Genomic DNA, 23664 nt, shown 5'->3' with positions numbered 1-23664 from the left:
AGAAGTAGACTTGGTGTCAGGAAACCTGTGTTTGAATTTCATCTCTAACATTTATTAGCTTTTGTGACTTGGGTCAAATCACTTACATTTATGAACATCAGCTGCCTGATGTAATACATAGAAATAATAACATTTGTACCAGTAGCCTCACAAGATTTTTTTCAGGGTTAAACATTATATTCCTTAAAGATGAGCTATTATGGGATCAAAGATGAATTTTACATCAAATCCTGTTCTGTGCTGCATAGTGAACTGTTGAAGAAAAATTCTAGCCTAATTTGGATTCTAAATGATGTATGTCTACACATCAGGATTATAGTTTTCTTCATCATCCTTTCTGACATTTTCTAAAAATATTCACTGCTTTATCACAACCACATTACATCTGATAGCATAGGCTTTTATTTTAGTGTAGAAAAAAGGTATCTCCAGCAATATTTCAAAATGTTGTCCTCATTCTGGCTTCTTAATGTTTTTGGTGATAATAAATATTGATTCTTTATGTTGAGAAAAATGATAGCGTAATTAATTAAAATCATTTAGAAATAGCTATGGCATTTTTTTAAATTTTAACACCAGTGTTCTTTGAGTGATTCTGATTACTCCAATTCATAGGATACCTTAAACTTGAATTTATCCTAGGAAGAATTAAAACAGCTATTGACCTAAAGTATGATAGAAAGATAGTGGTGAGGAGGCTTAAGGATATTGATGATGGGGACTTTATCTAAGAAGAAATATTAATAAAATGGCACCAAAGGCAAATGTACTAATAATATAGAGGACAGGTAAGACTGAAAAAGGAAGAGGCAATCCACATGTAACCCAAGTGGGAAACAGAAAAAACCCAGAAGCCTTGGCCCATCTCAATTTGGGCACATAATTTTCTGAATATCTTTTATTCCATTCAAATATTGAGTGTTAATGCATTGCAATCCATCTTTAACAACTTTGTCTCTTTCCATTGACCTTTATATCATTTAAAATATTTGATGATTATTTTCCTTGAATTATGGGCATATGGAATATCTGAATGAAAAAATATGTTAACCAAGTTACATTTTAATATCATCGAATTGATGTTTCTATTCATGTGATTACTCAAATTGTTCAGCAATGATTCTGTCATCTAAAAACCTAATTAGATTATAAGGTCCTGGAGAGTAGAATTTTCTCTCTTTGTCTCACTCTATCTCTGTCTCTTCCATCCCACATATCTAATCAATTGCCAAATGGGATCATGTCTTTCTCAATATCATGTGAAACCATCCATATTTCTCCACTCACAGAAGTTACCACCTCATTTGATTATTGCAATAGCCTTGTAATTGATAGCCTTTCTTTAAGTGTTTCAGAACCCCATCCTCCATTCTGCTCCCAAAGTGATTTCATAAAGCTATCATATCCCTTCCTCAAAGTTTAATAGCTCACAGATATTCCAGATTCAAATATAAAATCTTATATTTCATTTTTAAAACTCTTTATAACTTGATCCCTTCCTACTTTTAATCCCCTAAGACAAAGATTTCATTCCTTTAAAATTTTATATGTATGTACATTTTATATATATATATATGCAAAATCTCAATCTCAAAGCCTTTACAATGGCTGTCCATAAAATAGATATGCTTTCCCTGTCAACCTCTGACTCTAAATTCCTGACTTCCTTTGAAATCTAATTCACCTTCACCACCTTAGGAAGGCATTTCCTGTTCAACAAAGAAGTTAGTGCCAGTCCTTTTACCCACCATTTACTTTGATTTATCTTATATGCTGCAAATTACATAGGTTATATCTGCAATTAAAATGTAAATTCCTTGAGGAAAAATACTGCTTTTTGCTCTTTCTTTGCATATCCAGTATTAGCTCAGTTCCTGGTTAAAAAAAATACTAAATAAATTGATTAACTATGCCCCAGCTGGAGATGTGTGGAGACATTTGCTTTACAAATGTCTCATTTGATACTCTCAACAGCTCTATAAGATAAGTGATGTAATTTATCCTCATTTTACAGTTGAGGAAACTAAAACAGAGGTTATTTGACTTGCCCCAGGTCAGAATACTATTAAGTGTCTGAGACTGAATTTGAACTCAGATGTTCCTAACTCCAAGCCAAGGGCTCTAGAAACTGTTTTACAAATTAAATTAAATTTAAATTCGACAGTGATTCTTTTGAAAATGATAATATTGTTTTAATGAAAAAGAGATGATTTTGAATCAAAGGACATTTGTGGTAAAGAGCAAGTGACTTCACCTTTTTGGAACATTTTCCTTATTTATAAAATAATGGAGTTGGACTAGATAACCTCTAAGATCTCTTACAGTTGTATATCTATGATTATGTGATAAGCTATATCCTTTCATTTTCAATTTAATTCTTTTTAATGATGTTTTACTTTTCCATATTATATATATATATATAAATAAATAAATAAATATATATATATATATATATATATATATATATATATATATATAAATTAAAGGTTTTTTTTAACATTCATCGATACACCTATGCATTTTTCTTTTTCAAAATTTCCTTCCATCCTCCTCCCTGCCCCCAGCAGAAGAACAGTCAGGTTAATGCTATACTTACACATTTGTGTTAAACATATTTACGGGTTAGTCATTTTTAGTGTGAGGAATTAGGATTATGTGAAAGAAATATATGAGGCATTTTTTAAAAAAGTGAATGTAGCATTTCTCAGATTCTGAAGGACTGTGTTTTGTTTTGTTTTTCTTCCTCTGGATGGGAATATCATTGTCCATAGCAGGGCTAATAGGGTTGTCCTAGCTCTCTGAAATGTTGAGAGCAGCTGCTTCCATCAGGGCTGATCATCTCACAATGTTGTTAATGTGTACATTGTTCTATTGGTTTAATTTAATTCTTGACCTCACTGTTGGCTATGGCTTGCATTGCATTGTATTGATATTTTTCCCATATTTTCTATTGCAGGATTTATTTATACATGTGGTGGAACATTAAAAGGACTCAATGGCACTATAGAGAGCCCTGGCTTCCCATATGGCTATCCAAATGGTGCTAACTGTACATGGGTAATAATAGCAGAAGAACGGAACAGAATACAAATTGTCTTCCAGTCATTTGCTCTAGAAGAGGAATACGACTACTTATCTTTATATGATGGACATCCTCATCCTACAAACTTTAGGACAAGGTTGGTCTGCTTTGATATAAAAAAAAAACCTTTTAACAGTATTGTATTAAATATGTGACCTGTTTTTAAAAGGTCTTCTAAAATATATGGTGTATATTCAATTATGATTCTGTTATTAGTAACTTGAGTGGTAATATCCTGTAGTAAATAGTGTTCCTAAGAATAAGAATAATCTTAGCCTTTGAAGGTACATTAAAATTGGTTGGTTATTCTGTCTTGCCAAGTCCATATACAATTATAAAATGCACTTATTCTTGAAAGTTGCATGTAAGCTGAAGTTTTATAAACTGAACTACATTTAAAATTCTCTCTAAAACCTATTTTAAGGAATGTTATAGTGACTTTTTTGGTAAGTTAATAACCACATTTGCAAAGTAAATGAATGCTGTCTAATCTTTTTCATGAAATCAGAAGTACTCTTACATGTATAAAATATACATAAATATGTATATAAACAAATCAACAAAAATTGTACTTAATATTGTCTGTGTTAGAGAAAATATCATTTTAAGGTTGTGCATATCATATAATATAACCAAATGAATAATAAGTACTTCTGAGGAAAAAAGTTGGAATGTTCAAATGTGTGTTCATATCAAAGAAAACTATTTCCATCTTGACACCCATAAATAAAATAAAGTGAATTTCTATTGCTTCCTTGCCTAAGTGTCAAAAAATCAGTTTTCAGTGAATAATTTAGTAGAAAATTCAAAATTTTTGTTTGTTTTCCTTTTTTTAAGTTTTTACAAGGTAAAGTGGCTTTCCCAAGGCTACACAGCTAAGTAATTATTAAGTGTTTGAGGTTGGATTTGAACTCAGGTACTCCTGACTCCAGAGCCGGTACTCTATCTGCTGCACCACCTAGCTGCCCCCTGTTTTGTTTTGTTGAACTAAATTCATTCATCAAAAATCAGCTCTTATTCAACCTGCAAGGAAGTGGTGGATAAGGTGCTGGGTCTTCATTTATTAGCTTTGTGACCCAGGGCAAGTCACTTAACCCTGTTCACCTAAGTTTTCTCATCTGTAAAATGAGTTGGAGAAGGAAATGGAAGAGCACTTCAGTATCTTAGCAAAAAAAATCCCAAATGGGGTCACAAAGGAGGAGACACTTCTGAAACAACAACAACATTCAACCTATAACCTCAAAATATTAAACACTTCACATGTATACTTCAGTCCTCTATTTTTCTAAACATTTATTTCCCCTTAATCTTATCCCTCAATTAAAAAAGTCATAATAAATTTTATATCAAATTTAGAAATGTTTAAATTTTATATAGCACTTTCCTCACAGCATGTCTGCAAAATAGGCACTGAAATTATTAATACTATCATTTTATTAATAGAAAAAAAGAGCCTTAAAGAAGATTAGTGACTTTGATATGACCCTATAGGTAGGAAATATTCATAATGGACTGAGATACAAAGTCACCTATCAATATGAATTCTATTATAATTATAATGTCTCAAAAATACTAGAAACACACTGTAAAAAGAAAAATACTTTAAATTACTATCTAGCTTATAACATTAAATCCTCTTAACTTATTTATATTTTGGACTTTGTACTCTTTCATTCTTACCTCTTTTACATAATCCTCTTCTCAGACTTGTAGGATTTTTTTTTTTTTTTAGTTTCTCTTTTTTCTCTTTTGGTTCAATGCTTAGCACTGACCTATAGGAAGTTTTAATAACTGATTATTGCTCCCTCCTGCTGACTTAGAAAATCTGACAAAAATTCATCTATCACTCATTATATGCTAAGTACTGTACTAGAAGAAGATTTAGACTACAACTAAGGATAGTACCGGAAAGGGAGTGAAGAGGAGAAAGGAAGATCTTAATTCTAACACCTTCATTGGTTTAGCACTGGGCTAAATGTTCAGAAGGCAAAACCAAACAAAATAATCCACTACTCTCCAGGTCTTTAAATTCTATTGAATTAGAGATCAGATTAAAAACTACAGATATTGAAGGAGGAACAGGTAGTTCTAGGGAGATTCTACCAGTTAAACCGAATTTTGAAGGAAGATGAATATTTTGAAAGTTGGTGTGCATTCCAAAGTAGAAAAATACCTTGAACAGAAAGTAAAGTGATCTAGTTTGTTTTTTTGGAACAAAGAGTTTAAAGGAAGACCTAGAAATATGATTGGAACCTGATTATGGTAGGCTTTAAAATTCCAAACTAGGGGCGTTGTTTTGAGGCTTTAGCTCCTCAAGGAAACCATTAAAAGTTTTTTGAGTAAAAGAGGATCATGGACATACTTATACATTAAAATAATGTCCTGGAAACTAATTGAAGATTCTATTCAGTAGATGTAGAGAAGGGCCTCAAAGGGAGATGTCTTCTCTGCTTCCTTCAGTCCTTCCTTCCTTCCTACTTATCACATTTCTTTCTTTGTTCCTTCCTTTCTTTTTCTTTCTTTTTTGCCTTTCCCGTCCTATCTTGTCTTAGGCTTTCCTTCCTTCCTTCCTTCTTTCCTTCCTTCCTTCCTTCTTTCCTTCCTTCCTTCCTTCCTTCCTTCCTTCCTTCCTTCCTTCCTTCCTTCCTTCCTTCCTTCCTTCCTTCCTTCCTTCCTTCCTTCCTCCCTTTCTCTCTTTCTCTTTCTTTTCCCTTTGCATTGTCCAGTCTCTAGTCAATGGTGGGTTCTAAGGAATGCTCACAGAATTGAATTAAATCCTATTTTACTTACACTTTCTTACAATTTTGCTTTGTTAAAAGAAATTTTCTTAATATATTCAATTCACTAATTTAGTGTTCATGTATTAAGCACTGACCATATGTCAGAAACTATTAGATATCTTGCTGGGCATTTGGAATATAGAGATAAAAATAAAAACTAGAATCTTTCGGTTTCTAGATCATTTCAGTTTTAATCTTTCAAGTATTTTACGTACCATATTTTATTTTTTCAACTAAGATTGTCTATGTGGTTGTTTCAAGGCAGGTTGCTTCGAAGTATATTTGACTAAGGAATGTCACAAGACTGATTATCGACGAACGTCTATTTTTTTACCATATTCATACTGAGAAACTCCTCTTTCCATTTTCTGCTTCACTGAATTAATGAATAAGTATGAGTGAATGAATGAATAAAACATTTATTAAGAACTTACACTATGCAAAGCACTGTGCTGAGCATGAAGGATACAACTGGAAAAGTGAGTCTGACCAGGCTCTCAAGTAGCTCCCATTCCAATTTGGGAGACAACACATATGATATGTAAGGTTTCAGAGACAAGTCTGATGGAAAATTTGTATGATCTTTTCAGATAATATCTCCTCTTTATCACTTCCACCTATAAAAATCATTTCTGTTTCTGTTATTGAACCATTTGAAAATACCAAGGTTTTTGGTGGGAAGAGCTTATCTTTTCTGTCTTTAGTAAATGTGGCTATAGGGTCTACAGGAGAAGTTGTTCAATTGTTTCAGTTGTGCCAATTTTGTTCAACCCCACTTGGGGTTTTCTTTGCAGCAATCCTGAGATAGTTTGTCCTTTCCTTCTCCAGTTCATTTTATAAATAGGGAAGCTATGGCAAGCAGGATTAAGTGACTTACCCAGGATCACACAAGTAGTAAACGTCTGAGGTCATATTTGAACTCAGATCTTCCTGACACCACACTTGATATCTTCTCCACTATGCTGTATAACATAGGTACCCCAGAGGAGAAGCTATACCAGTTGTACCTCCACAGGGCTGGCTTCCCATGATGTTGTCAGTGGGCACTGGACAGGAAGCATTACTGTTGGGAAGGTCTTTGTCTTCATCACCTTGAAGTTCCATTTGAGTCTGAGGAGAGATGGTGGTGATGATTGAAATGATTGTGATGGTTTAACATAACTGGCTCATGCTGCCTTTTGTTTCTCCTTTAGAGTGCCCTTCAACTTCAGTTAGGCTGGCTTATACAACTGGCAAGCAACTAGTGGGTATGAATGATTCCTTCTGAACAGCATTTTCTTACAACTACTATCAGCTAGAAGCAATACTGATAGTCTGCAGGGGATTGATGGAGAGGAGTGCTACTCCCAGAGCTCTTGGATTGCTTTACTACACTAACAGCTGTTCTTTGGAAAAAAAAGATAAGACCAGGACAGATTCTTTTGGTGGTGCTACTAAAAGTCATCTTGGTTATAAAATCTCAAGGGTAGGAATTTAATAAGCACTTGTTGAATAACAGATCACAACATCACAACATATCAGGCATTAATGACAAATTAGGTATTAATGATAATGTATGAGGATTGTGATAGGAATCAGAAAAGATAAATGCAGTTCCTTGCTTAAATTTGTATGTAGATCATATCCTTGGTTGTTGGTTTATGAAGTGGAAGAAAAAAAAAAGGTTGCATAGACATTGCTTCAACTTCCTAATAGTTTAATAGATGAGTAGAAGATTGGAGCAATACATGTCTATGAGATTCCATTGGCATAAAAAATGCCTACAATAAATTGTAGATACTTTATCAACTTTTACATAAAAATACATATAACATTACCTAGTTAAAGGATTTTTAAATGCTACACCCCACTCAACATTGTTGGTTGGTTGATAATAATGACAAGTAATATTTATATGGTATTTTAACATTTTCAAAGTGTTCTTCACAAATTTATTAGGCAGATAATGACAATTACTTCATCTACATTTTAGATGAAAAAAAAGTTTCATATTAAATGAGTTAGTCCCATTTCATGCAACCAGTTAGTATCAGAGCTGAAATTCAAAGTCAAAATTCTCCTGATTCTTTTCATTATTCCATATTGCCTTTCAATTCTTTCATAATTATGTCTCTGTACCAGTGGATTTAATAATGTACATATGATTGCCTCTTTAAGTTTATTTGAAAATTATTGAAATACATACCTTTTTTACTTGTGAAAATTGACTTTTATTTTACATGATAACATTTCAATAAAAAGGCTATCAATAGCAAATTAGTTGCTTTTTACAATATAGCACATGAGCAGCAAAAGCTTAACACACTGTATCATCTCTTGAACAACCTGTACATGTAACTCACTGTAGAAGCTTAATGCATATATTGGCCTTTATGCTTAAAAATGAGTCTACTGCTGCTGTTAAAAGTGGTGTTTGTTGAGGAGTCTGAAAAAGATCCAATGTGTAAGCTATAGTCCCTGCCAGCTTCTCTCTGTGTGTATAAAGTCTGTCCTTTGATTAGAAGTCAAAACTGCTGTTGGCAGGGCTTAATTCTGTTTGCTTCCCAGTCTCTTTGTGTCACTGCATTTTGTCTTATGTTGGGCCACATTCCCTAACTTTTACATGGCTCTGTGACTGCTGCTGTTCTCCTTCCTTATCAATCATAAGGTCATAGATCTAGAGTTGGAAGTGAGGTCAGAATGCAATCTCTGCATTGTATAGATGTGGAAAGGGATATCCAAGGAGCCCAATGACTTCCTCAGAGTAACTGAAATAATAGGCATCAAAGGTAGAGATTTATCCTGATATTCTCTGACTACAAAGCAAATGTTCTTTCCCCTATACAAATGCATTTATTTTATTATTTTAAAATGTTTTCTGTTAATCTTCCAGAAGATTTTAATAATAATATTTGGTTTTGTTTTTACATTCCTTAGATGTTTCCCCTTTTATTCCTCTTTATAGTCTCTCTGGGAATCATCCCTTCGTAACAAATATTAAATTAAAAATGAAAAAGAATTACATTGAACAACCCTATCATTATCTGTAATATTCCAGCCTACTCATTCCATAGACCCTGATCTCTGCAAATAAGTGAAGTATAGTATCAAATCTCTTAAGACATATAATTTGATATTTCCACTTTTTTGTTCTTTCCATTTAGCTTTCTGCAAGTAACTGTATATATTGTTTTCTGTATCTGCTTACTTTACTTTGAATCAGTTAATATATATCTATTCATATTTCTATTCCTTAAGTTAGTCATTTTCTCCAATACAATGCTATCTGATTGTAGAAATCTATCATAAATTGTTTGGTCATTTTTCCATTGAAGGATATCTACTTTGTTTCCAATATTTTGCTATCCTCCCTCACTCCTCATCCCATCCCCCCCCCCAAAGTGTTTGCAATAAATAGTTTGGTATTTCTGGAGCCTCTGAAATATATTTCTTCTTTAATTGTTTTACCCCTTCTCAGGAGAGCTTGTATGGGTATTTATCATCCTTCCTTTTGTGACCAGAGTTAATTGTACCTCTTTTCATGGATTTCATTTTTGCTTCCCTTCTTTTCCTCTGATACATACTTCTTTTTGTTGTTGTTTATTCAATTTAGTTGTATCCTACTCTTCATGATTCCATTTAGCGTTTTCTTGGCAAAAACACTAGAGTGATTTTGTCCTTGCCTTATTCAACTTTATTTACAAATGAGAAAACTGAGGTAAACAGGGTTAAGTGAATCACTCAGTGTCACACAGCTAGTAAATACCAGAGTCCAGAGTCCTTCTGGCTCCAGAGCCAGGTATCTATTCATCATACAAGATGTTTCTATTAGGGCACTTAAAAGCACAGAAATATGGCTGATCTAGGCATGTGGGAAAGTTTCACTTCCCTTCATTTCAAATGAGTCTATGCAAGACAGGTTTAGTTGGTTAAATTTAGACTAATTGACCATTTCAGCTTTTGGTTGCTTTCTTTCCAAAGATCAAAGGGGGAAAATAAAAAAAAAACTGAGCCAGGATTATGCTTTTTTAATTAATCATTTGACGAGTATTTATTGAGTTGCTTGGGATACAAAGACAAATATAAATCCAATGAGCTTCTATGCTAATAAGGAAAACAACAACAAATATGTAAATATAAATATGAGAGAATAAATCAGATACCATTTCTGGAAAGAGAAAACTGAGACAGAGTTTAAATATGTTACCCAGGGTCACATAGCTATTAAGTAACTAAGACATTTTAATACTGATCAAAAAGTGACATGGAGACCTGATGGGTAGAGGGGGAATAACATGTAAACTGTTAATTAAATATAAAATATATTGAAAACAAATTCAAATAAATTTTGCGAAGGGATATTTAACAAATAGAGAAGTAAGAAAGAAATCATAAAGGAAATAGAAACTGAATTGAAATTTCACAAACTATAGGCATTTTAAAAGGCGAGGCTTAGGAAGCAAGGAATTGGAGACCTGGTCAAAGGATATGAGAGGAAATAAAGTGTCACATTCGGAGAATGGTTCTTACCTCCATATGCTGAACTGTGTAAATGAAGGAAAAGTAAAATAAAAACAAACCTGAGAAGCAAGATAGGAGCCAAATTTCAAAGGGTTCTAAATGCTAAATGAGGTAATAATAGAGGTAATAAGAAAATTTAAAAAGCAGTAACATAGATTTATTATTCAGAAGCATCAATTTGGTAGTTTTTGTGAGATGAGTTGGAGAAGGAAAACACAAGAGGCAGTGAGAGCAATTTTAAGACTTCACAAATTGTAATGATGATGATGATGATATATAATTTATCTACTGATTTAAAGTTTGCAAAGCACTCTACATTTAATTTCTTTTTGATTCCCATAACAAGCTAACAAGGTGGATGGTATAATGTTCTCCTTTTTATAGATGACAGAACGTGGACTGAGAGAGGTTAAATGATTTTCCCAGTATCACATAACTAGGGAAAAACAAGCAAAATCCATGCATCCTGACTACACATCTGGTTCTCTCTCTGCTGTGATATCTACCTACCTATCTACCTACCCTAATTAGGATGGTTTCTCTATGAATGGGAGAGGAAAACAGATGCAAGAGTTGCTATGAAGGCAGAATCAACAAGACTTGGCAACTGATTGACTATGGAGTGGTTTGGGAGGGTGTTGATTAATGTATCTAAGTCAGCTTAGAGAATGATCTCCTGTGGAATACTCCAGGGTTCTGTTCTTGGCCCTGAGTTATTCAATGTATTTATTAATGACTTAGAAGAAAATTAAAATGGCATATCTATCAAACTGCAGATGGGACAAATCTTGAAATGTTAGCAAATGTATTGTATGATTGAAATTAGGATGGATTATCTGGAAAAAAAAGGGAAAAACTGAAATTTTAGTTCCCACCTAATAATATGAATTGTAGTAGGAATAGATGTGCAGAAGTTGGCACTTGGGTTCAATAATGCAATCATACTCCTAGATAATGTGACTTTATGAGTAGGGTATGTGCCTATTTTAATAGTCCTATGGAACTTAGTGAAATTGAAACTCAGAAAGGATCAGAAGTTTGATAAAACTATGATGTTTCAGACTTTATTAATTAAAACTTAGTATCCAGAAAAAAAAGAAATCATGGTCCTGATATGTTGTGAATTGATTTGAATATAAATCACACTCTTAATAATTTATTTTAGATTTTTTCCACATGTTAGTGTTAAACTCAGGTATTATAGAATTCACTTTTCTTCTTGTCGAGGAAGAGGGTAGGACTTACTTTTCTTAACTCTTTTTTACTCCATTCTCTCTCTAGTTTGGAACTTATTTGATTATTAGGGAAAAGAGAAGCAAAATAAGATTTGGACAGTATTGTTTATTTTTTAATTCATCACCTGTTATAGTCTACTTGTTCACTGAAAAGAAGCAATCTCCCTCTCCTTGATATTTTTTTAATTTTTTCAAGGTAATAGGGTTCGGTAGCTTGCCCAAGGCCACACAATTGGGTAATTATTAAGTGTCTGAGGCCAGAATTGAACTCAGGTACTCCTGACTCCAGGGCCAGTGCTCTATCCACTGTGCCACCTAGCCGAACCCCTCTTCTTGATTTTTCATCCAAAATATGTAATGTTAGCATTATTTTTACAAGATTCCACAGCCACTAAGATTTAGCTTTCATAACCTTATACCTTCCTATCCATGCCATTCTTTTTTGTGTTTGATATTAGGTGTCTGCACTTACCTCCTTCTAATGTATATGGTCTTTTTAATGCTGAGCTCAGTGGAGATTTTCCTTGGACACATAAGTGGCTTCTTTAGAAAGCCATTTTCTTTTTATCTTCTTTGTAAATATCAGCAAATGTAACATTAGAAATTGTGTGGTTAAGTTTACTTCAGCTATTTCATTTTCCTTTTATTAGTCTGCAACTATAGAGAATGATTTGACTCCACACTTAAAAATAAATACTTTTCTATTTAAGTTGATAAAAATAGGATTGATTACTTTGTCACATGAGCAACAAACCAGACAAAATGGAAATAAATGTAAAATAAATTTATTTTCCAAAAATTTAATCTTCCTATAGTTTATTCATTTCAGTCTAAAAGGGCTATACAAGATGATTTTATTCTTGGTATTATACTAAAAGTTATTTGGAAATTGAGAATGATTTCCTAAATATCAATGAAAGCAAATTTTTGGTAGAGCAATGACCTTTCTTTCAAAATTATGAAGAATTATAAATTGAGTAAATGTTGCATGAATTTGTTTGTGAAAGTATAATGGCGAGCACAGTTAATAATTCTTTACCTTATAATTATTCAAGTGTACTTATGAGGTAAACACTTGAATAAAATGTTTTACTTTATATTTTATCTCACATTTTTATTGTATTCTTCCTGACGATTAATTGCACTATATCCAACTATTAAAAATACTTTCAGGGGGGCGGGGGCAAGATGGTGACAGGACAGGAGCCTCTCTTAGGTGGTCTCTCTCAAAACTTATAAAATAAGGACTCTAACTAAATTTTCAAGAGACATAACGCACAGAGGGATCCAGTGAGGCAATTCTCCAGCTCAAGGTAACCTGGAAAATAGCAGAAAGGCTCTGCTCCATGGGGTTAGGGGACGGCCCACCAGAGTGAAGGAACTTCAGCCTCCCGGAGGCAGCCTCAGGGTGCCTGCGGCTGCGGCTCAGGGCAGTGGGGGCAGTTTCCTGACCTACACCCTGGGGAGCACTGGGAACAACTTGGAAGATCAGAGGGGAACCTCTGCTAGAGCAAACACATGAAGCCCAGCCCTCACAGCACTTATCTAGCAGAGTGATCACAGCAACCTAGATCCAGGAAACTGAACCTGGTGGAGCAGGTAAGCAGGATCATCCAGGTAACTGAACTTTGAGTGCTCAGCACACCTAAGTTAGGGAAGTGGAGAGAGAGAGAGAGAGAGAGAGAGAGAGAGAGAGATAGAGAGAGAGACTCCCTAGGTCTGTCTTCTGTACCTGGAACAGGACTCTGGGGCCCTGACCACATTCAGATCCTGATCATAGTCTAGGCCCCAGCAGGACCCCCCCCCACCTCAGCCCTGTGACAGAGGGTGCACTTGTGGTCATTCACAGACCAGGAGGGAAGACAGAGCTTCACACACTGAGATTCTTGTGGGGTCCCAATAATATTCAAAAGCTCAGGAACTACCCCAACACCAGACACAGACTGGGGAAATGAGTAAACAGAGAAAAAAGAGGAACACCATTGAGAAATACATTGTCTATGATCCCAAGAAGGATCAAAATACTCAATCTGAATATGAGGAAGTACAAGCTCATGCATCTAAAGACTCCAAAAAAAAAAGGAAAATTGGGTTCAGGCTATGGCAGAGCTAAAAAAAAATTTGAAAATCAAATGAGGGAGATAGAAGAAAAATTGGGGAAAGAAATGAGAGAGATGCAGGAAAAAACATGAAAAAGAAGTCAACAGCTTAGTCAAAGAGATGCAAAAAAATGCTGAAGAAAATCGCATGTTAAAAACCAGCATAAGTCAAATGGATAAAACAGTTCAAAAAGTTCTTGAGGAGAAGAATGATTTAAAAAAGCAGAATTGGCCAGATGGAAAAGGAGATAAGAAAACACTCTGAGGAAAACAAATCCTTCAGATGTAGAATGGAGCTAAAGGAAGCTGATGACTTGGCAAGAATGCAAGACACAATAATTCAACACCAAAAGAATGAAAAATTAGAAGAAAATGTGAAATATCTCATTGAAAAAAACAACTTATCTGGAAAACAACTTCAGGAAAGATAATTTAAAAATTATTGGGATACCTGAAAGTCATGATCAGGAAAAGAGCCTTGACATTTTAAAGAATAGGAAAATTGCCCAGATATCCTAGAAGCAGACGGCAAAATAGAAATTGAGAGAATACACCAATCCCTCCTGGAAAGAGACCGATAAAAACAGCCCCCAGGAATATTAAAGCCAAGTTCCATTACCGGCAAGTAAAAGAGAAAATATTACAAGCAGCCAGATCAATTCAAATATCGTGGAGATGCAGTCAGGATCACACAGGACTTAGCAGAAGCTACAATAAAGGCTCATAGGGCTTGGAATATAATATTCCAGAAGACAAAAGAGCTCGGAATGCAACCAAGAATCAACCACCCAGCAAAACTGAACATCCTCTTCTAGGGAAAAAGATGTATTTTCAATGAACCAGGGAAATTTCAAATGTTCTTTAAATGGCCAGAGCTAAACAGAGAGTTTGATCTTCAAATACAGGACTCAGGTGAAGCATAGAGAGTGGAGGAGAAGAGGAAAATATGAGGGAATAATGATGATGATGAATTACATGTATAGTATACTGCATAGAAAAATGATACTGATAATACTTATAAGAAATTTCTTATTTAATAGAGCAGGTAAAAGAAGCTTTTATAGTTGAAGCACAGGAGAGAGCTGAATTTGAAGATATAATGTATTGTAAAAATGGAGTCAATGGCTAAAAGGGAAATGTAATGGGAGTAAGAGAAAGGAGAATTGAAATAGGCTAAGATATTTCATATAATAAGTTTTTTTTTATTACAATGAGCTATTACAATGATATGGAAGGGGGAAGTTGAGGGGGAATGAGGGAACCTTCGCTCTCATCAGAGGTGGCTAGGAGAGGAAACAGCATATATACTCAATGGGGTATAGACATCTAGAGTAAGAAGGAGAGAAGGGGATGGGGGATGGGGGGGAATGTGAGTGATGGAGGAGAGGGTGGACCGTGGGGGAGAGTGGCCAGATATAACACATTTTCTTTTTTACTTCTTGCAAGGGGCTGGGATTGGATGGCCTGTCCAGGACCACAAGGCTGGGTGATTGCTGGGCCTTAGGAGTGGTATGTGGGCTCTGGGCCTCTTGGCCCTAGGGCTGGTGATCAGTCTGCTTCACCACTCACCTACCCTATGGCACATTTAAAAACAGGGACAGAGAGGAGAGAGAAAATGTAGTTTATGATAGTGGGGAAGTATGAATGTTGCCATTGCAATCAGCAATGGCAACAGTGGAAAAAATATGGAAGTAGATTTTGTGATGGACTTATCCTAAAGAATGTGATCCACCCACGACAGAGCTGGTGCTGTTGGAAACATAGACTGAAACACATTATTATTATTATCATTATTATTATTATCATTATTATTATTACTATTATTATTGTTATTGTTATTATTATTTGGGGGTCAGTTTTGCAGGGTGGAAGGGGTTGAGTTGCTTGCCCAGGACAACACCACTGGGTGATTGTTGGGTGTTTGAGGCTGAATAGGGACCTGGGTGCTCCTGACTCCAGGGCCAGTGCTCTGTCCACTGTGCCACCTGGCCACCCCTATTATTATTATTATTATTATTATTATTATTATTATTATTATTATTTATTTTGGGATTTTTTTTGTTTTTGCAGGACAATAGGGTTGGGGTGGCTTGCCTAGGGTCACACAGTTGGGTGTCTGCGGCCAGATTTGAGCTTGGGTGCTCCTGACTCCAGGACTGGTGCTCCATCCACTGTGCCACCTAGCTGCCCCTATTATTATTATTTTTTAACTTTAATTTTAATTTTTTCCTCTTTCCTTTATTGCTCATGAGGGTCCATATTTTTTTTGGGGGGGAGGAGGTATTATGTTCACTCTTAAATAAGAATATTTTAGTAATGTATTAAAAAACATTTATACGAAAATAAAATAAATATAATTTAAAAAATAAAAATAAAAATACTTTCAGATGTTTTTCATTCAGTCTTCATAGTCACCATGTGAAGAAATCCAGCTATCTTACCACCCCATCCACATTTTCCAATAGATTAATTTGTCATTGGTCACACAGCTAAATAATGATAGATTTAGGTCTGTTTATTCATATTCTAGAGTTCTTCCCACTTGTCGACATTGTCCCTTAAGAGTATACACTAAAATGAACTTGCTTATTATTATAGCAAATTATTACTTTAGAAGTAGCTTTTTATGAAGCAAACAATACTCCCCTTCAGTTTCTCAATTCGGTATCCTTTTGGACATTTGAATTTCTGATGTGAAAATTGTAAAGACCTTTCATATTGCCTTTGAGAATACAGCCAAATTAAAAACAAAATCAATTAAGAATGTACTGTTCTTTAGGCAATTAATGAGTATCCTTGGTTTTCCACTTTGGAACATTCAAATTAATCTTTGGACTAGAATACAAGGACAGAATTGGTATTTCAAACTTATCTGTCACAAATACAATTTCTTTCAGATTTAATAAAGCTATGGTTCCAGAGTATAAAACCTCTGCTTCCTAGTTTTTTTATTTCATTCAATCGTTTGTTATATCATTTTCAGTAACCAAGTTTACAGTTTGAGATTTTTTATAAAATGAGAAGCTATTCTTTTAAAGAACTTGTTTTATGCTGTTTTTTTTTTTTTTAAATTCTCTGTGTGGAAAAGACTTGACATCATCCAGTTCAACTCTAATAATGCATTTGTTCAGATTAGATATAATTCAGAAGTCTGAGATATGGATGTAGGCTAAACTTTAAGTCTCTCAAAGTGATGTATCTATATGTCCCTATAAAGTATTATGAGGAAGCATTTTTTGCTAGATTTGATGTTTCAGGAAATTTTGCCCCAATTTTTCATAAATATCTGTTTCCTCTCCTCTCTATTTAGAGGACTGGAAGGTGGTATAATAAACTACACCCAAGGCCTTTCCTTTATACAGGGCTCATAACTTTCCTGGTAATTTCATTTTCCATCAACTGCTCTGCTTGGTTTTGGTTCCACATAAACATTATGTGCTATTTACTTTTTAAAAACAGCACTACATTTGATTAAAGGGCAATCCAGCCAATTAGATAGTTCTCAAGTCCTTCTAACCCCCACCCTTCAAGATTAACACATTCCTTTTTTAACTCTTCCTGGAATTCAAGTCAGAATACCCCTACTTAGGCCCATAATTAAAGCTAAGACTTTCAGGAGGCAGAAACAAGCACATTTAACTTGAACATGTCCTTTCGAATTCCATTAATATCTTCCTTGAATTTCTGGTCAGTTTCACAATTTTTGGTCAGGTTAGTAACACATTTTTTTCAATGAGGGCAAAATGTCCCTTATATAGAAATTCAGTAAAAATTTCTATTTGTTTCTTTAAACAAACAAGTTTCAAAGGATCCTAGATTTTAAGTTGGAAAAGATCATATTATCATAAATATAAGGATAAAAGAGATTTTAAGATTACCTAATTAAACCTTCTCAATTTACAGATGAGGAAACGGAGACCCAGAGATATTAACTAATTTGTCCAAGATCATACAAGTGGTGATAGGGACAAGAATTGAAATAATTTCCTCTGACTCTAAAACTAGGGCTCTAATAAATGAAACATGCTACCATTTCATTTCAGAATAATAGAAACTTGGTTGATAAGAACCAGATTGGATGGGAACATGTTGTGGATTTAGGGGAAAAAGAATGATAAATCATAAGATTCTAATTAAAATGGTCAATGTGTTAGTGCCTAGGAGATGGTGCTTTTTTTTCTCCTTATAGAATTCATACTTTAGGCAATCCTCTAGGGCTCCTTACAACTCTTGAGGGTGTCTTAGAATTATCTTGAGCATTTTAGAATACAGGCATGATTTCTTCCTCTATACATGTATTAGAAAGACTAATGTTTAATTGAAATATATTTACTTACACATATTTAGTTTTGATGTTGACACAAAGTCTGAATTAGGACCAGATGCAAAACATTGTTCAGTCCTTCAAAATTGTTTATCTAAATTTGATCAATATTATTTATCCATAATAGTTGTTAGAAGGAAGAAAAAAGAAGGGGAAACAGTACCATTTAATTTTCTTTCCCCAAAATGAGAAGTTCAGAAGAAACTATGAAGACTCATATAGTTAAAGTTAACTATGAAGTATGTGGGGGAGGGATGGACAATCCTTAAATTGATTAATATCTAAATTTCTTTAATTTTAGCTTATTAGCCTTTTTTTGCAAAGCAATAGGATTAAGAGACTTTCAAAGATCACATAACTAGGTAATTATTAACTGTCTGAGGTCAAATTTGAACTTGAGTCTTCCTGACTACAGGGCTGGTGCTCTATTCACTGCATCACCTAACTGCCCCTAGCCTTTGTCAAAAAAGTTGATAAAATCAAAAGTAAATAAAATTTTCATGAATTTTCAAGAAAAAAGAGAAAAATTGATAAAATAGAACAAATATTAAAATATGAGCAATGTCTAGATTAAAAAAATAGCAGGAAGAATTGGGAAAAATAACTTGAGAAAGAAAAAGAAATTATCTCCTAAATTATGAAGAGTGAAGAATCCAGATAACAAAGCAAAAGAAGAACTGCATATCAAGAAAGTTTGATATCTAGGACAAAGTTCAGAATAAAATAAGTGAAAGGAAAAAGGTCCTTATGTTTGAGGGGAAAGTGTGCAATTGTGGGGGTGGAGGTATGATCTCAAGAAGTACCTTATTTTCTTACCAAGCATAAATAGACTATGTTTAAAAAAAACACTCATTTTATATCAGGCCATTTCTCTGAAAACAGAGGTTAAAATGTGAAATCATTAATTTATTCAACATTATCTTCAGAATTTTCTGAACATGAAGATTGTATACAACCATTAAACAAAAACATGTAAATTTTTTATATTTATTCATAATAAATATACATTTATAAGCATTATTCATTTACAAAAGTCAAAAACAAGGAAATATTTGACTACTATTCCATAAACAGTAACATGTACTATTTTTTGAACTTTACAATTTTCCCCCAATCTCTCTTTCCTCCCCGCACCATCCCCCAGAAGGCAGTCTGATAAGTCTTTACATTTTTTCCATGCTATATACATTGCTATATACATTGATCAAAATTAAATTTGTTGAGAGAAAAATCATACCCTTAAGGAAAAAATAAAGTACAAGAGAAAGCAAACATACATAATGCATAAGATAACATTTTTTTTAAATTAAAGGTGGTAGTCTTTGGTCTTTGTTTAAACTCCACAATTCTTTCTCTGGATACAGATGGTATTCTCCATCACCGATATGCTAAAATGGTCCCTGATTATTTCACTGATGAAATGAGCAAGTCCATTAAGGTTGATCAGCGACCCCACGTTGCTGTTACAGTATACAATGTTCTGGTTCTGCTCATCTCATTCAGCATCAGTTCATGCAAGTCTTTCCAGACTTCTCTGAATTCCCATGCCTCCTGCTTTCTAATAGAATAAAAGTATTCCATAACACAATATACCAAAATTTTTTCAGTCATTCCCCAATTGATGGACATTCACTCAATTTCCAGTTCTTTGCCACCACAAACAGAGCTGTTATGAATAGTTTTTACAAGTAATGTTTTTACCTTTTTTTCATGATCTCTTCAGGGTATAGATTCAGTAGTAGCATTGCTGGATCAAAGGGTATGCACATTTTTATTGCCCTTTGTGCATAATTCCAAATTGCTCTCCAGAATTTTTTAAGATACTTTTAACACTCCACAAGATAATTCTATTTAATACTTTTAAACACTCCACATGATAATTCTATTATTAAATGATGTCAGTAAATATTTCTTTACCTAAGACATTCTAAATGTTGCAACAGTTTTGAGAGATATGCTATGATTTGGAGGTGCTGGTATCATCCCTAGAATTCTTCATCCTCAGGTAACCTTCAAGTCCATATACTTGTAGCATTTTCAGGAGGGACTGTTTACATCTGGATAACCCTTGTTAGGCATAGAGCAAATCCATCAAGGTACATTTGGTTACAAGCTTTTTGTATCATTAAGAAATTAAAATATTTGCATGTTGCATATTTCATTTTTCTGGCTTTCACTATGCTCTAAATACCTTAGAGTGAATATGAGAACCTTCCCTCTGTTCAATTTAATTCACTTTAGCCTGAGAAAACAGCAACACTCAACAACTGCTCAGGAAAGTTCTTTGAAGCTTACTAATAAGGTTTCTTATAAAATTGTTGAGTAAGAGAAAAATACAGTAATTTTTTTTAAATTTCTACTTATTGTTCCCAGTTATATTTCTAATGATAGTCAGTAAAAATGTAATCCCTCTTTAATATGCCTATGCTTTGCTTAATTTTTAATTGGTTGAAATCCCCATATCACTGCGACGATGCTAATACATGAAAGTTGAAGACCAAATTTAGGCTTATTCCAAGCTAAGGGGAAAAAAAAGATAAAACAATGAGTTATCTAAAAGGAGTTAGTTGCCTGGCAAGTTAATGAGTCTCCTTCCCAAATTTCTCTGAACAAATGAATGTCCACTTCCCAGAATTATTATAGAGAAAATTCTTGTTAAAGATTGGTTTGTATTATTGTGTCTTTATGATTCCTTTCAACCTTGAGATTCTGTAAAGCTTTAATCCTGGTAAAAGTTAGCTTTATAAGAAGGGTTTGGTGATATATCCCTTCAGAACAACATACAAAATTAAGTAAAACCATATTCATTTATCAGTCTAGCTGTCTTGTTTACATTCTAGACATTCTCTAATATTTATCTTAAGCTGTTGGAAGAATACATTATTACAATATCAAGGACAGTTAGACAGATTTGAGAAGGATACCATGCTTATAAATTTCACCTGATTTAATTTTTTCCTATTATAAGGTTCTTCATATGTTTTACTAACACTATTCTTTTACATGAAAGAAATATTTTAGTCTTCCATCATGAGATCTGATTGTTTGCTTCCCTGCTTAAAGCTAAACAAAGAATTTCAGATTTGAAATCAACCCCAAAGGTTACAGAAACTAAGAGTCCAGCAGGTTATAATCTCAGCTACTAGAAGAGACTGAGACTGGTGATCACTTAAACTTAGGATTTTTGAGTTACAGAAGAATTAAAGCTGGATGTTCACTTTAACTCCAGCACAAATATGGTGAAATTCTGAGAAATGGGGTACTAAATCAAGTCTAAGAAGAGGCAAATCACTACAAAGTTTTGCTCATCAACAATAGGTTAGTCCAGTAAGTAGCCATTTACAGGTTAAACAAGATATGGGGGGATCCAGTCTGAAAATAAACAAATGAACAAACAAAAGGACAAAATGAATTAACCTAAAATAAATAAATAAATACTTAATACATCCCCCTAAAATGGTAAAGTAGCAGAAAGTATATTATGGTTCTTCCAACACATTTCTTCTGGAAAGATTTAGGAAATGCACCAAGAAAAGTCCTGTTCAGAAAATCAAAGAAAAGCACAAATGACTAATTTTCCAGTTCATCAAAGGAAATGAGATCTGTGGATACTGGAGATAGTCTAGTCAGAGGTATACTATGTATAGCATTTTAGTACTCAGGTATTGAAAAAGGATTAAATTAGTAAATCTAGATAAGAAAAGATCCCAGAGAGAGACTCCAAATTGTTTAGATTGTGTGAAAAATAATTAACTGGCAACTCTATTGTAAAGTACTCAGTTCTGGATCACAGATCTAGGTTGTGTGAGAAGGGGACCTGTGGGTAGGGGTGATGCTCTGATAAGAGGAGTTATCTATAGCTCCTTGGTTGTTTACTGAGCAATGAATAGGTTCAGAACTTAATTACAACTGTGTGACTGCCTTCAGGATCACAATGAAGATTCAATTTTAGCCTTCTAAGTATGAAGTTGACAGTAGAATAAGCAGGGGTGGTATCCCAGTCCAAAAGAACCTACAGACCTGTCATTCTGAACTTTAAAAGTTTCCAGTAGGTTAATAGTGACTGAGTCCAGTAGCATTCTATTGGAGCTTCCAACAAGAGACAGACCCATTCATTACTTCCAGACCCAGCTGAGAAATTTCCGAATTTAGACAAAGAGGATAGTAAGAAGAGTTTGCTCAGGATTGCATGATTTTGGGAACTCTGAAAGCTTTCAAATCCCCAACATGGACTATAAATTAGATCCTGAAATAGCACAGCATGGAACAAATCAAGAATGTAGTGGCAGAAGTCAATGGAATCAAAGCTGACCTGAGACATATCATCCCAGATGCAATCAGACACTGGTCTTTATATGTAGTCTGAAATCAGGCAACAGAGGGATAGAATGAAAAAAAAATCCTATCATTATTATGGCCAGAAGACTATGATGGCCAAAATATCTACAAGAAAACCCTCAAAGAAAAAAAATAATTTTGGTACATACTCAAACCAAAAATCCTAGAAGAGTTTTCAGAAAGAGCTATAAAACTTTGTCCAAGGGGTTTTATCCACTACACCACCTAGCCGCCCCCACAATCAGTTTCTAATCCATATCTGAACATTAATACTCTATCATTTCTCCTAAATTCTAACCTTCATTTGATTGCATCCAGTATTTTGGAATATTCTGCAGTCTGAAGTTATGAACATTCTACTTTTGCAAAGGGCTATTCATTAGGCAGTTAGATTAGTAAACCAAAATATACTTTTCTGTAACTTCTACCCATTTTATCTAATTCTGTATTACTGGACAACAAAAATTACAAATTTAATTGATCATCTATATATTGAAAACACCTATCTTGTTATTAATATCTATTCTTATCTAAAATATATTTAGCCAGTTCCTTCAAATAATCCTCATATGGTATGATTTATACCCTTCTCAGCATTTTATAGAGCTACCACTAGACAGACACCAATCTGTCAGTCCTTTAAAAAAATATGACCATCAGGATAACACAGCTCTCCCAATTTAGTTTATTCATGCCAATGCCAATGCTTCAATATTTCAATGACTCTATTATCTCACGGATGATCTCACTGATAAACCCTTCTCTGGATCCACTTGAATCCAGATTCATCCACAATATCTGTCTAAACTATATGAAGTAGCTCAGCATACTGTCATCCAATTGGATGTCATATCATGTACAAAAGACATTTTTATAGTTGTTTTTCATGTAAGAGTTGTTAGGCTAATTCTGCTTAAATTGTATATATTCTGGAGGAGGCCTTATTGTTTTCTAAGACTTATTCCAAACCATACTATATCATCAACAAAGAGGGGTAGTAGGAGGAAGGACTCTAACCTTTATTATAGAATATTTCTTCCATTCAATTCAGGGCATCTCCCATGGCAAAAAATAGGTAGTTTTATTTTATGTCTTGCTTGATATTGACATTCAGAGAATCACTGTACAAAATTAACTCTGTAGTTATATATTCTACCAAACTGAATTTTCTTCTATGAATTACAAAAATACTTTAGTTATTTTAGTTGCTTATAAACAAATAATAAGCACTGTAGACTTTTTGCATTCTACATACATTTTAGTTAATTGTGCAAAGATGTTTTTGGCACTACTTTAATAAATTGTG

The 23664-nt window shown here is 33.9% G+C and overlaps 1 protein-coding gene across 1 annotated transcript in view; it reads left to right on the top strand.

Annotated features, from left to right (window-relative positions):
* Positions 1-23664, top strand: part of LOC141499367 (CUB and sushi domain-containing protein 3-like) — a 586049-nt gene that overhangs the window by 208764 nt on the left and 353621 nt on the right. The window contains exon 2 of the mRNA XM_074202122.1: positions 2957-3179. Within this exon, the coding sequence (XP_074058223.1) occupies positions 2957-3179 (223 nt within the window). The remainder of the gene's footprint in view (positions 1-2956; positions 3180-23664) is intronic.

Source organism: Macrotis lagotis, chromosome X (assembly GCF_037893015.1).
Source record: "Macrotis lagotis isolate mMagLag1 chromosome X, bilby.v1.9.chrom.fasta, whole genome shotgun sequence".
Taxonomy (NCBI): Eukaryota; Metazoa; Chordata; class Mammalia; order Peramelemorphia; family Peramelidae; genus Macrotis; species Macrotis lagotis.
The sequence above is the reverse complement of the archived record's forward strand: the minus strand, read 5'-3'. Positions and strand labels throughout refer to the sequence as shown.